At 52.6% G+C, this 14,056-nt stretch overlaps 1 protein-coding gene across 10 annotated transcripts in view; it reads right to left on the reverse strand.

Moving 5' to 3' along the window:
• The window catches only part of ST3GAL2 (ST3 beta-galactoside alpha-2,3-sialyltransferase 2), a 78,171-nt gene continuing 64,115 nt past the window's right edge, over positions 1–14,056 (reverse strand). For 8 of the 10 annotated variants that reach the window (XM_055366370.2, XM_063699713.1, XM_063699712.1 and 5 more), the window contains 4 exons: positions 8,420–8,599; positions 3,425–3,470; positions 3,039–3,158; positions 1–2,093 (listed from right to left, as the gene is read on the reverse strand). In XM_055366370.2, the coding sequence (XP_055222345.1) occupies positions 1,920–2,093; positions 3,039–3,158; positions 3,425–3,470; positions 8,420–8,599 (520 nt within the window). In that variant the 3' untranslated portion in view covers positions 1–1,919. The remainder of the gene's footprint in view (positions 2,094–3,038; positions 3,159–3,424; positions 3,471–8,419; positions 8,600–14,056) is intronic. The other 2 variants (XM_055366371.2, XM_055366372.2) reach the window with 1 other exon arrangement.

Consider the following 14,056-nt stretch of genomic DNA (forward strand, 5'->3'; position numbering starts at 1 on the left):
GGATTACAGGTGCGCACCACTGCGCCTGGCTAATTTTTGTTTTTTTTTTTTTGGTAGAGACGAGGTTTCACCATGTTGGCCAGGCTGGTCTCGAACTCCTGACCTTAAGTATTAAGTAATCCGCCCGCCTTGGCCTCCCAAAGTGCTGGGATGACAGGTGTGAGCCACCGTACCTGGCGGGATTCATGATTTAAAGCAAAAGAAAAAGAAAAAAGAAATAAATTATTCTGCTCAATACTGTTTGGCATAATTGCATTGCTTTTCATCAACACTCAAAACAGCCTCTTCAGGAAGCACTGAGATGGGAGTGGCAAGACTGGCTGAGGCCTAGCTCTCTAAAACGGTGGGGGAGGGGGGAACGCCCTGAGAGAGGCATTCTACTAACCCTACCCCAATCACCCCTATTTTTACTCTCTCTACTTTCGGAATTGGAAAGAACGACACTCGAGCTAGGTTCCAATATATTAACTTTCAGGGGCCCACTGCCCATCCCAACCCTCCCCTAACAAAGTCCCCTGCCGGTCCCTGTTCCCTCAGCCAGCTGCAGGAACCTACCAACGGCCAGGAAGCTGCCTGGTGGTGTCAACTAAGAAAAGGGGGAGCATCTGCGCCGTCACTGTTGGGGAGGGGGCTCTATTAGTGGTTTGAGAGCTTCACAGAAGCCTTCCCCCTCCTAAACCTCCCCAGCTTCGAAGGAGGAGAATTCCACCAGCAGCCCGGCCAGGGACCTAAGCTGGGTTCAACCACGCAAGCAGCTTCCAGGTGGAACCCCGGCCGCGAGCTTCCCAGCCCTTCTAAAGCGGGAGATGGAGAGCAGGGTGGAGGCAGGCGGCTTGCGGCGCGCAAGTCTCCTCTTCCCCGGCCGGCTCCCGGCTGCGAGCTCTGCCAGCTCAGAATTTGCAAAGAAACTGCGGTTTGGCCACCCACGGCAGCTTCAGCTTAACCAAAGAATGAGCCCCAGGCAAAGGGCGATGGGTGGAGGAGGAGGTACATGCAGCGGGCAGCCGGGCCCATAGCCAGCCTCCTTCCGCCGTGCAGCCCCCTCCCCAGGGGCCAGAGCCGGCCGAAGACTCGGGGTAGGGACGGAGTCGGGGGGCAGGGGATTTTTTTCCAGAGCAACAGGTAGGCTGGTGAGGAGACCTCGGGCCCAGGGAGAGGCGCTGAGAAGGCTGCGGGTGAACGCGAGGGTCGAGGGCACACGTGAGTGACAGCACCTTGCACTGAAGGAGACAGGGCTTCCTCGAGCTCTGCCCTGTCCCCTCCATCTGTCCGGAGTTCGGCCCGGGAGCACCCCACCCAGCAGAGGGCGCCACTCCCGGCTTCCTGGAAACGCAGGAAGCTCTGGGGGCGCAGCCATCCCGCAGCGGGGCCGAGGTGGGACTGGGGGTCCCGCAGCGACCGCTTTTCTTTGGTGGGTCTGCACGCACAAATCCGGGCAGGCAGGGAAAGGGGCCGGGCGGCCACCTCTCTCCTGAGGCCCGCAACGACCGCCTGCTGTCCTCCGGGTGTGGCCAGCTACTGAGACGATCCTCCGCCCGAGGCTGACGGAAGTGCTTCGCCGAGGCCCGCGCCATGCTCTCCTCCTCAGAAAGCGTGAAAGAAAACCCTAACCCAAAGCATGAGGGAGTGGGGATTGAGCGGCCGCTGGCCCGCCCCCGAAGGCCATTGATTGGAGGAGACTGGACACAGCGCCGGAAGTTCTCCTTGAGTCACATGATTGGCTGGGAGAAACAGAAGCTCCGCCCTACCGCAGCGCAGATTGGTGCCAGGCCCGGCCGGTCCCCCAGTCTCGTGATTGGCGGGGCACAGCAGACGCCCCTGGGCTGCAGCATGATTGGTCCCGGGTTGCTGGTCCCGGGTCCCGGGCCGGAGCCCCGGTGCCCGATAGATGGGCCGGAAGGGTCGCGGCGAGGCCCGGCTCAGTTGCCCCGGTAGACTTCGATCTTGCTGGCCTTGGCCAGCATGTCGATGATGTGGGCCTCGAAGTCCGCGTCGTGCACGCCAGTCTTCCGGAACTCGCCCGCGTACCGGTTGTTCTCCCAGTAGTGGTGCCAGTTGCCCCGGCTGTCGGCCCCGAACCCGTACACGTTCACCTGCGGGGAAGCGCAGCGGAGCGTCACCCCAGGCTGGGACCTGGAGGATGGCGCGGGACGGGCTCGGGATGACAGGGAGGAGAGGGGACGGGAGGCCCCGGGGAGATGCAGGAGCCCCCAGGCCTGGCCTAAGGACATGGACTCACATGGGGACACCACCTTCCCTTTGCAGCCCTTGCAAATTCCTCCTTTTTTTTTTTTTTTTTTTTTTAATGGAGTACTTTGATCAGCACCACTCAGTGAAGCACTTGCTGGGCCTCAGCTCTGCTCTTCATTGCAAGGCAGCCCTGGCCACTGGTGGAACGGGTTCTCTAAACGACTTAGTTCCATTTTTACACGAAGTAGGCCTGGGGCTCAGAGCTGGTGGGGACAGTCGTCCAGCTGGAATTCAACTACATACACTCTCCATTCTATTTATGTTTTTTTTTTCTTTTCTTTTTCAAGACAGCGTCTCATTCTGTCGCCCAGGCTGGAGTGCAATGCCGCTATCTCGGCTCACTGCAACCTACGCCTCCTGGGTTCAAGCGATTTTCCTGACTCAGCCTCCCGAGTAGCTAAGATTACAGGTGTGCCCCAACACGCCTGGCTAATTTTTTGTACTTTTAGTAGAGATGGGGCTTCACCATGTTGGCCAGGCTGGTCTTGAACTCCTGACCTCAAGTAATCCGCCCGCCTCAGCTTCCCAAAGTGCTGGGATTACAGGCGTCAGCCACCGCGCACGGCCAATAACTTTTTAATGAAGAGATTTTGGATTTGGTAGAATCATGAAAGCAGAAACGTTTGGGAAAGGCATATCTATACTTTATAGCCTAGAGATGGGGGAAACCAAGGCCACATGGATTCTGTCTACAGAAGCACATTCCTCTGTTAGCCTGCTAAGACCCGAGAAGGCCTGCACTACTCTGTTCCATGGGTTCCCACCACTCACACCACGGGCCTACCCACCTCATCACACACATGCAGGGCAAAGAAAAGCACCAGCATCCCCGTGGAAGGGTACCGCCCGTGATGCTCTGTCCACCTGTCGTGGATATATTTGAAGAAGGCTGGGTTGTAGATCTGGACCTGGGAGGAGAAGGGATGACAGGTATAATGAGGGGTTTAGGGGCAGAGATTCAGGCTAGACTGAGCAGCTTCTACTTGTCTATGCCTGTCAGAGACCTGTGCGTCTGTGTCTCCTGAATCGTGTGGCACCTGCTAGGGTCAGGCATCTCGGCAGATGGGGACCCTGAGGTTCTGCAGGGGAAATGGAACACCTGAGCTACAGGACCAGGCACACAGGCTGGGCCAGCACTGTTTCCACTGAGGTGGGGAGGAAGTGGGGAGCTTACCTTTTCTTTATCCACTCGAAGGAAGGACTTCACTGGGGCGTAGGTGCTGTAAGCAAAAAGAAAGAAAGATAACATTTCAGGCCGGGCGCGGTGGCTCACACCTGTAATCCCAGCACTTTGGGAGGCTGAGGCAGGTGGATCACCTGAGGCCAGGAGTTGGAGGCCAGCCTGACCAACATAGTGAAACCCCATCTCTACTAAAAAAACAAAAATTAGCTGGGTGTGGTGGAGCACGGCTGTTATCCCAGCTACTTGGGAGGCTGAGGTTTCAGTGAGCCAAGATCACACCACTGCACTCCAGCCTGGGTGACAGAGTGAGACTGTCAAAAAAAAAAGGAAAGGAAAGGAAAGGAGAGGGGTGGGGAGGGGAAGGGAAAGGGAAGGAAGGGAAAGGAGAAAGGAAAAGAAGGGAAAGGAGAAAGGAAAGGAGAAAGGAAGGAGAAAGGAAAGGAGAAAGGAAAGGAAGAAAAGATAACATTTCAGGTGGCCCCATGGGACCTAGGGATGCCCCCCACGCCAGGCCTGAGCAATGTCAGCCCCACAACTTCCAGACTGCTCTGCTTCTGGACTGCTCTCCTGTGGCTTGTTCATCATTGCCATGCCTTACTCTAAAGCCTTCAACGGTCCCCATGGCATCCAAGATAAAATGGGAATGTTTTCAGCAAGCGATGGGGCCTTCCCTAGACCAGCCCCAACCTTCCTCCCCTAGCTCTCTGCTCCATTAGAGGTGGCAATCATCTCAAATCCACCATGTCTCTGCTCTCACCCCTGCCCTCGATCCACTCCCCTCAGGCTTCCCAGACCACACCTCCCTGTAGCCAGCCACGGCCCCCGTAACCTACATGCCCTTCTCTGAGTGTCTATGGTACTTCAACTCTACTGCATCCATTTTAGCCCTCAGGTCTCCCAAACATGAGATAATGAACATCCTAAAGTCAGGAAACTGTAACTCATTACTTTTGTGTTTATAAAATACATGGTGATGATACCCAAAAGGTAGAACACAAACCAAGCATCCTTGAAGGATAAACGGATAAACAAAATGGGTATATCCCTACATTGGCATAGTATTCAGCCTTTAAAAAAACACAGGAAATTCTGACACATGCTACAACACGGATAAACTATGAGGACATTATGCTAAGTAAAGTAAGTCAGACAAAAGGACAAATACTGTTATGATCCCACTTACATGAGGCATAAAGAACAGTCAAATCGGGGCTGGGTGCGGTGGCTCACGCCTGTAATCCCAGCACTTTGGGAGGCCGAGGGGGCCAGATCACAAGGTCAAGAGATCGAGACCATCCTGGCCAACATGGTAAAACCCTGTCTCTACTAAAAATACAAAAATTAGCTGGGTGTGGTGGCGCACGCCTGTAGTCCCAGCTACTTGGGAGACTGAGGCAGGAGAATCGCTTGGACCAGGGAGCCTGAGGTTGCAGTGAGCCGACATTGTGCCACACTGTACTCCAGCCTGGCGACAGAGCGAAACTCTGTCTCAAAAAAAAAAAAAAAAAAAAAAAGTCCCAGCTACTCGGGAGGCTGAGGCACGAGAATCGCTTGAACCCAGGAGGCAGAGGTTGCAGTGAGCCAAGATCATGCCATTGCACTACATGCTGGGCAACAGAGAGAGACTCAGGCTCAAAAACAAACAAACAGGCCGGGTGCGGTGGCTCCTGCCTGTAATCCCAGCACTTTGGGAGGTTGAGGCGGGCAGATCACAAGGTCAGGAGATCGAGACCATCCTAGCTAACACGGTGAAACCCCGTCTCTACTAAAAACACAAAAAATCAGCTGGGCGTGGTGGTGCTTGCCTGTAGTCTCAGCTACTCGGGAGGCTGAGGCAGGAGAATCGCTTGAACCCAGGTTGCAGTGAGCCGAGAAGGCGCCATTGCACTCCAGCCTGGGTGACAGAGTGAGACTCTGTCTCCAAAAACAAACAAACAAACAAACAAAAAAGAATAGTTAAGTCATAGAGACAGAAAGTAGAATAAGGTTACCTGGGGTTGAGGGGAGAATGGAGAGTTAGTGTTTAAGGTGTACAGTTTCCATTTGGGATAATGAAAACGTTCTGGAAATGGAGAGTGGTGATGGCTATACAATAATGTGAATATACTTAATGTTACTGAGCTTTACACTTAAAAATAGTTAAAATGGCAAATGTTATATTGTGTATATTTTACCACACAACAAAAATATATGGTGAGACAGAGTAGATTAATGGTTGCCTAGGGCTCGGGGTGGGAGGAGTGGGGGTGATGGCTTAGGGATCCGGGGGTATCTTTAGATTAAAGACCCTTAGAACATGAAAATGTTCCTTTTTTGGTTCTTTTTTTTTTTTTTTTTGAGGCAGAGCCCTGCTTTGTTGCCCAGGCTGGAGTGCAGTGGCGCGATCTGAGCTCACTGCAACCTCTGCCCCCCGGGTTCAAGTGATCCGATCCTCCCACCTCATCCTTGAGTGGCTAGGACTACAGGAGCATGCCACCATGTCTGGCTAATTTTTGTATTTTTTGCAGAGACAGAGTTTCGCCATGTTGCCCAAGGTGGTCTCAAACTTTTGGGCTCAAACAATCTACCCTCCTTGGCCTCCTAGAGTGCTGGGATTACAGGTGTGAGCCACTGCACCCAGCAGAACATGAAAATTTGTTTTGTTTTGTTATGTTTTTTTGAGATGGAATCTCTGTCGTCAGGCTTGAATGCAGTGGCACAATCTTGTCTCACTGTAACCTCTGCCTCCCAGGTTCGAGCGATTCTCCTGCCTCAGCCTCCCAAGTAGCTGGGACTACAGATGTGCGCCACCACACCCAGCTAGTTTTTTTTTTTCTTTCTGAGATGGAGTCTCGCTCTGTCACCCAGGCTGGAGTGCAGTGGCGCGATCTCGGCTCACTGCAAGCTCCGCCTCCTGGGTTCACGCCATTCTCCTGCCTCAGCCTCCCGAGTAGCTGGGACTACAGGTGCCTGCCACCACGCCCGGCTAATTTTTTTTTTTATTTTTTAGTAGAGACGGGGTTTCACGGTGTTAGCCAGGATGGCCTCGATCTCCTTACCTTGTGATCCGCCCGCCTGGTCTCTCAAAGTGCTAGGATTACAGGGGTGACTCACCACGCCCGGCCGGCCACACCCAGCTAATTTTTGTATTTTTAGTAGAGACAAGGTTTCACCATGTTGGCTAGGATGGTCTTGATCTCTTGACCTCATGATCGCCCACATCGGCCTCCCAAAGGGCTGGGATTACAGGCATGAACCACCATGCCCGGCCAAAAATTTTTATTTTTATTTTTTTTTTGAGACAGAGTTTTGCTCTTGTTGCCCAGGCTAGAGTGCAATGGTGTGGTCTTGGCTCACTGCAACCTCCAGCTCCCGAGCTCAAGCGATTCTCCTGTCTCACCGTCCTGAGTAGCTGAGATTAACAGGCGCGTGCCACCATGCCTAGCTAATTGTTTTATTTTTAGTAGAGACGAGGTTTCACCATGTTGGCCAGGCTGGTCTCGAACTCCTGACCTTGTGATCCACCCGCCTTGGCCTCCCAAGGTGCTGGGATTACATGCGTGAGCCGCAGTGCCCGGCCATGAAAATGTTTTAAAATTAATTGTGGGGCCGGGTGTGGTGGCTCATGCCGTATAATCCCAGCACTTCGGGAGATGATCTGCCAAGGTGAGCAGATCATCTGAGGTCAGAAGTTTGAGACCAGCCTGGCCAACATAGCGAAACCCCATCTCTACTAAAAATACAAAAATTAGCCAGGTCTGTGGTGACACATGCCTGTGATCCCAGCTACTCAGAAGGCGGAGGCAGGATACTCACTTGAACCTGGGAGGCGGAGGTTACAGTGAGCTGAGATTCTGCCACTGCACTCCAGTCTGGGCAACAGAGTGAGACTCCGTTTCAAAAAAAATTAATTGTGGGCCGGATGTGGTGGCTCATGCCTGTAATCTCAACATGATGGGAGCCTGAGGCAGGTGGATCACTTGATGTCAGGAGTTTGAGACCAGCCTGGCCAACATGGCAAAACACCGTCTCTACTAAAAATACAAAAATTAGCCAGGCATGGTGACATGTGCCTGTAATCCCAGCTACTTGGAAGGCTGAGGCACAAGAATCTCTTAAACTCGGGAGGTAGGGGTTTCAGTGAGCCAAGATTGCGCCACTGCACTCCAACCTGGGTAAGAGAGTGAGACTCCATCTCAAAAAAAAATAAAATTAAAAAAAATTAAAATTAATTGTAGTCATGGTTATACAACTCTGAATATATAAGAAGTTACTGGATTGTACACATTAAATAGGTGAGATGTATGGGATATGAATCATATCTTGATAAAGCTGTTAAAAAATATACTTGGTGAACTAGATTTCCCATGGTTCCCGGCTATGATGGGACAACTGCCCCCAAAGAAAGTCCTCAGAAGGCAGAGTTCGCTCAGTCAGGAGCCATCACCCAGAAAGGAGACCAAAACCAGATGGTCTGGCCGGGTGCGGTGGCTCACGCCTATAATCCCAGCACTTTGGGAGCCCGAGGTAGCTGGATCATCTGAGGTCAGGAGTTCCAGATCAGCCTGACCAACATGAAGAAACCTGTCTCTACTAAAATACAAACTTAGCCGGGCGTGGTGGTGCATCCCTGTAATCCCAGCTACTCAGGAGGCTGAGGCAAGAGAATCACTTGAACCCAGGAGGCGGATGTTGCAGTGAGCCAAGATCGTGCCATTGCACCCCGGCCTGGGCAACAAGAGCGAAATTCTGTCTCAAAAAAAAAAACAAAAACAAAAAAACAGATCCTTCCTCATCTTTCCACCATCAATATGCTGTGTCACCACATGGGAGGTGACACAGAGCAAGCTGTGCCTTCAGCTCACCCACCAACTTAGGCCCTCCCTTCTCACCAGCCCCTCTTGGCCAAAATGTTCAATGAAAGGAATCCTACAATCTGGCCCCTAGAAGACTCTGCCCAAGATGGTCCTGTCACCCATATTCTACCCAGGCCAGCAAGAGGCTCACAATCGGATCTGCCCCGTGGACAAGGCGCTGGCGATCCACAGAAGGTCCAGGGCCTTGAAGGGCACCAGCACGAAGCTGACGTTGGCGGGCAGGTTCTTGGCACTCTCAGGGTACATGAAATGGTGGGTGGTTCGGCTGCCAACATCCTGCTCAAAGCCCACGGTTGGCGCCTGATTCATCCTGCAGGGACAAGAGGGTGACATGAAAATCAACTGCCATGGAAACTGGTACAAGATTCTTAGAGGACAGTTCGAAGCCATCCATCAAAAATGCAAACGGGTGTATACTCCAACCTAGCAATTCCATTGCTAGAAATCTGCCCTATAAAAATGGTTACAAAGGTGTGCAAAGATGTGTATGAGGATATTCACTGCAGAATTATTTACAGTAGTAACACCAGAATCAATCAAACAGGCCGGGTGTGGTGGCTCACACATGTAATCCAGGCACTTTGGGAGGCCAAGGTGGATGGACTGCTTTGAGGTCAGGAGTTCGAGACCAGCCTTAGCCAACATGGCAAAACCCCATCTTTACTAAAAAAAAAAAATATATATATATATATATAAAATTAGCTGGGCGTGGTGGCATGTACCTGTAATCCCAGCAACCTGGGAGACTGAGGCAGGTGATGTGTTTGAACCTGGAGGCAGAGATTGCAGTGAGCCGACATTGCACCACCGCACTCCAGCCTGGGTGACAGAACAAGACTCTTGTCTCCAAAAAAAAAAAAAAAAAAAAAAAGGTTGGCCAGGCATGGTGGCTCACACCTGTAATCCCAGCACTTTGGGAGGCCGAGGCAGGCGGATCACAAGGTCAGGAGATCGAGACCACGGTGAAACCCCATCTCTACAGAAAAAAAAAAAAAAAAAAAAAAAGGTTACTAACATTGGGGGCTTAACTCATTTTTACTGTATACATTTTTATTTATTTACTTTTAATTATTATTAGTTTTGAGACAAGGTCTCACTCTGTCACCCAGGCTGGAGTGCAGTGGTGCTATCTCGGCTCACTGCAACCCCCGCCTCCGCCTCCCAGGTTCAAGCGATTCTCCTGCCTCAGTTTCCTCAGTAGACGGGACTACAAACATGTGCCAGCATTCCCAGCTAAGTTTTTGGTTGAGACGGAGTATCGCCCTGTCACCCAGGCTGGAGTTCAGTGGTGCAATCTCACCTCACTGCAACCTCCACCTCCTGGGTTCAAGGGATTCTCCTGCCTCAGCCTCCCAAGTAGCTGGGATTACAGGCGTTAGCCACTACGTCCGGCTAATTTTTTGTATTTTTAGTAGAGACGGGGTTTCACCATGTTGGCCAGGCTGGTTTGAACTCCTGACCTCAAGTGATCCGCCTGCCTCAGCCTCCCAGAGTGCTGGGATTACAAGCATGACCCACCGCACCCAGCCACTTTTGTATTTCTAGTAGTGAAGACGTTTTGCCACGTTGGCCAGGCTGGTCTCAAACTCCTGGTCTCAGGCAATCTTCCTGCCTCGGCTTCCCAAAGTGCTAGGACTACAGCCGTGAGCCACCGAGCCCAGCCATTTTTGTATTTTTAGTAGAGACGGTTTTTTTGTTTTTTTTGAGACGGAGTCTGGAACTCTCGACTAGGCTGGAGTACAGTGGCGCCATCTCGGCTCACTGCAAGCTCTGCCTCCTGGGTTCACGGCATTCTCCTGCCTCAGCCTCCCGAGCAGCTGGGACTACAGGCGTCCACCACCACACCCGGCTAATTTTTTGTATTTTTAGTAGAGACAGGGTTTTACCATGTTAGCCAGGATGGTCTTGATCTCCTGACCTTGTGATCCGCCCGCTTTGGCCTCCCAAAGTGCTGGAATTACAGGTGCGAGCCACCGCGCCCGGCCTTTTTTTTTTTTTTTTTTTTTTCTGAGACAAGAGTCTCGCTCTGTCGCCCAGGCTGGAGTGCAGTGGTGCGCTCTCAACTCACTGCAAGCTCCGCCTCTCCAGTTCACGCCATTCTCCTGCCTCAGCCTTCTGAGTAGCTGGGACTACAGGCGCCCGCCACCACGCCCGGCAATTTTTTTTTTTTTTGTATTTTCAGTAGAGACGGGGTTTCACCCTGATAGCCAGGATGGTCTCCATCTACTGACCTCGTGATGCGCCCGCCTCGGCCTCCCAAAGTGCTGGGATTACAGGCGTGAGCCACCGAGCCCAGCCATTTTGTTTGTTTGGGTTTTTTGTTTGTTTGTTTGTTTTTTGAGACGGAGTCTTGCTCTGTCGCCCAGGCTGGAGTGCAGTGTCACAGTCTCGGCTCACTGCAAGCTCCGCCTCCTGGGTTCACGCCATTCTCCTGCCTCAGCCTCCCAAGTAGCTGGGACTACAGGCGCCCGCCATCACGCCCGGCTAATTTTTTGCATTTTTAGTAGAGACGGGGTTTCACCGTGTTAGCCAGGATAGTCTCGATCTCCTGACCTCGTGATCCGCCCACCTCAGCCTCCCAAAGTGCTGGGATTACAGGCGTGAGCCACCACGCTCGGCCCTGTTTGTCTTTTAAGTCTCACTCTGTCACCCAGGCTGGAGTGCAGTGGCACCATCATGGCTCACTGCAGCCTCGACCTCCTGGGTTCAATCAATCCTCCAGCTTCAGCCTCCCGAGTAGCTGGGACCACAGGTCTGCATCACCACGCCTGTTTTGTAGAGATAGGGGTCTAACTACGTTGTCCAGGCTGGTCTCAATCTCCTGAACTCAAGCAACCCTCCTGCCTCAGCCTCCTGAGTAGCCAGGACTACAGGCAGATGACACCAGGCCTGGCCTACTTTTATAAATTTTTAAAGAAACAACTTATAAAGAACAGCCTTCCGCAGCTTCCACCTCACTTGGCTGTTCTGCCCTCCTTCCTATAAGATGGTGAAAGTAAGATAGGAAGTTCAAGCCTTCCCTCAGGCCCTGGGCCGGATGGAAGCCTCTGTCCTGCCACCCACTACCACCCTATTCCTGTCTGCCGCTTTAAGACCCTGTCTGCCCTTCCACTCCAAGGCCAAGAGAAATGCCCCAAGTTCTGACGGTCTGCCCTTGCTATCTTTCTGGTGATGTGCAATGTCCCCTCTCTCCTGCTGCTGTCTGGACAGAGGGGACATTGCTGTGGCTCCTGTCTGGAAACCTTCTCTGTGGGTATAATAAGCCAAGAAGGCTTCCACTTCCTTTCAATTTGTGCAAAATACAAGACAAGTAAAAACCAAAGCTCCCCTTTTTAGTATGCATCTTACGTAACAGGTGAACCAGGTTTAAACACAAACCTGTTGGTCTTTTTTTTTCTGTTATGACTGTTTACAAGCACATTCCTGTCTCACGTGGACCACCTTGTGGAATCATGACTACCAAAGCAGGGTGACCATAACCTGGCCCTCCACTAGGAACACAGGGAACCGGGGAAGCAGGGAGCGCAGTCTCTAGGTGGCTCTCCTTGCTTTTTATGCCAGCTCTGTAAAACCAGCACAAACATTCCCTGTCCTTAGAGTGGCTGGCACCAGCTAGCTGGGCTGGGTGAGGACTTGCTGTGTTGCAGGGGCTCCCAAGCTGTCTTCATCAGGGACGGGACTGGGAAGGACCATGGGCTGTGCTGTCCAGGATCCCCTCGCCCTGCCAGTCACATCATTGTGCCCCCTACCTCTCATTTTCCCTTCCCTTGAGGGTCTGGAGGGTGCTTTGGGGGTGGGAGGTCTCAAAACCTAGAGAACCTCTGTGTTCCTAACCACTTCCGTTCTAGCTGGCTTCAAGCAGACGCCCAGAATTTCCTCCAGAGAAACTAACATGCTCTGTCTCCAGAACAGGGATCTACTTCCAGCCTCCCTCTCCCAAATTCATGTCCTTCAGTGAACTGCCCCTTTGAGCCCGGTCTTTAGGGTTTAGAGATCCTGTCTCCTAGAAGAGCCAAGAAGTATCCTTCCCACCCCTGAATAACTCTTAATAGCTTGTGGGCTGCTAAACTCCCCATGCAGGTATTGGTGTCCTATGGTCACACTGACACAGTCTGTATCTGCCTCCTGCCAAGCACCCTGGGGCCTGTGAGGAACAGAGCAGTTGGAGAGGAAGCCTTAACAGGGGATGTCAGAGCCAGAAGTGTGTCTCAGCTGCCCAGGGTATGGCAGGGGTAAGCAGGGGGTAGAGGAATTGGGCTGGTGACACAGGCTGGCCGGGGCCTGGGCGGGGCAGGAGCTAGGATCAAGGTATGCTCTTTTTATTCTCCTTTTTTAAATAGAGATGGGGTTTTGCCATGTTGCCCAAGCTGGTTTCAAGCTCCTGGGCTCAATCAGTTCTCTCGCCTCAGCCTCCCAATGTAGTGGGATTACAGGCGTGAGGCACTGCGCCCAGCCAAGGTGTACACTTGACCTAAGAAACAAACTTCATCTCACCAGAGATGGTGAGGCCAAGAGATCCTGCAGAGCACAGGGCTGCAGCCGGCCCAGGCTGGTTTCTGAAGACCCACCATCTGTCTTCTGCACTGACTTGGCAGCCCGAGCTGTCATGAAGTCCCCGTGGGACCTGTCAGCCAGGGTCACCCTGCCTCCAGCACCTGTGGCTGGCCATGCTGCAGAGCCTGGCCCTCCCTCATTTCCCCATGGTTGGCCAGACACCAGCTTCCAGACATCTGGGAATGAAGGGAGCAAGAGGTCCCAAAATATGTTTCACAGCCTCCACGGGAAAGGGAAGAACATGGCACTCTAACAGGGACAAGGTTTTGTTTCAAGGCTCTGATTCATCCTGGAGAAGCCACGCCCTGGAAAGGGGCCAGAGCAGGACGAGGAGGATGAGCTGCATCTCTGGGACTCGGGAACACAGCATTCTAGAAATCTATCTGTCCTTGGCTGCCTCCAGCAGCTAAAGAAGTATTCAGGGACAGGGGCACAAGTGGGGTGTGTGCCCCCTGGTTAGGACCTGGTGTTGGCTGCCTAGTCCCCTTCACTCCTGCATGTATCTGCGGCGTGCCTACTGTCTAGCGGGCACTGTTCTTGGAGTTGTGGATGGATCTGCTGGCCAGCTGAGGCAAGACCAGCTCAACTGGACTTGAAGTGGTCCACAGGGCTCAGAGGACAAATAGGAGGAGCGAGTGGCAGCGAGGTGGGTGGGGCACAGGTGGATCAGGCCATCATCTCGCTGTAACTCAGCTCAGCCCTCCAGTGGGTCTTGCTTCCAGGGCCATTGGTTCCAAACCTGGATATGTCTACAACTGGAGTCACCCCCAGTGCCATCTGTTGTTTTTGTTTTTGAGATAGGGTCTTGCTCTGTTGCCCAGGCTGGAGTGCAGTGGTGCCATCATAGCTCACCACAGCCTCAAACTCTTGGGCTCAAACGATCCTCCTGCCTTAGCCTCCCAATTAGCTAGGACTACAGGCTCACACCAGCAAGCCCAGCTTATCCACTGCCATCCAGTTCCTCAGACCAGCAGACGGCCAATTACTACCCAGGTCACCCCTTCCAGAAAGTGATTCTGGGGTCCACTCTATACCACCCCCCTTCCTTACCTGGCCCCTGTGAGGAAGCATCAATAAATTTTTTTTTTTTTTTTTTGAGACAGAATTTCTCTCTTGTTGCCCAGGCTGAAGTGCAATGGCATGATCTTGGCTCACTGCAACCTCCGCCTCCTGGGTTCAAGCGATTCTCCTGCCTCAGCCTCCCGAGTAGCTG

This window comes from Gorilla gorilla, chromosome 18, assembly GCF_029281585.2.
Source record: "Gorilla gorilla gorilla isolate KB3781 chromosome 18, NHGRI_mGorGor1-v2.1_pri, whole genome shotgun sequence".
Classification (NCBI taxonomy): Eukaryota; Metazoa; Chordata; class Mammalia; order Primates; family Hominidae; genus Gorilla; species Gorilla gorilla.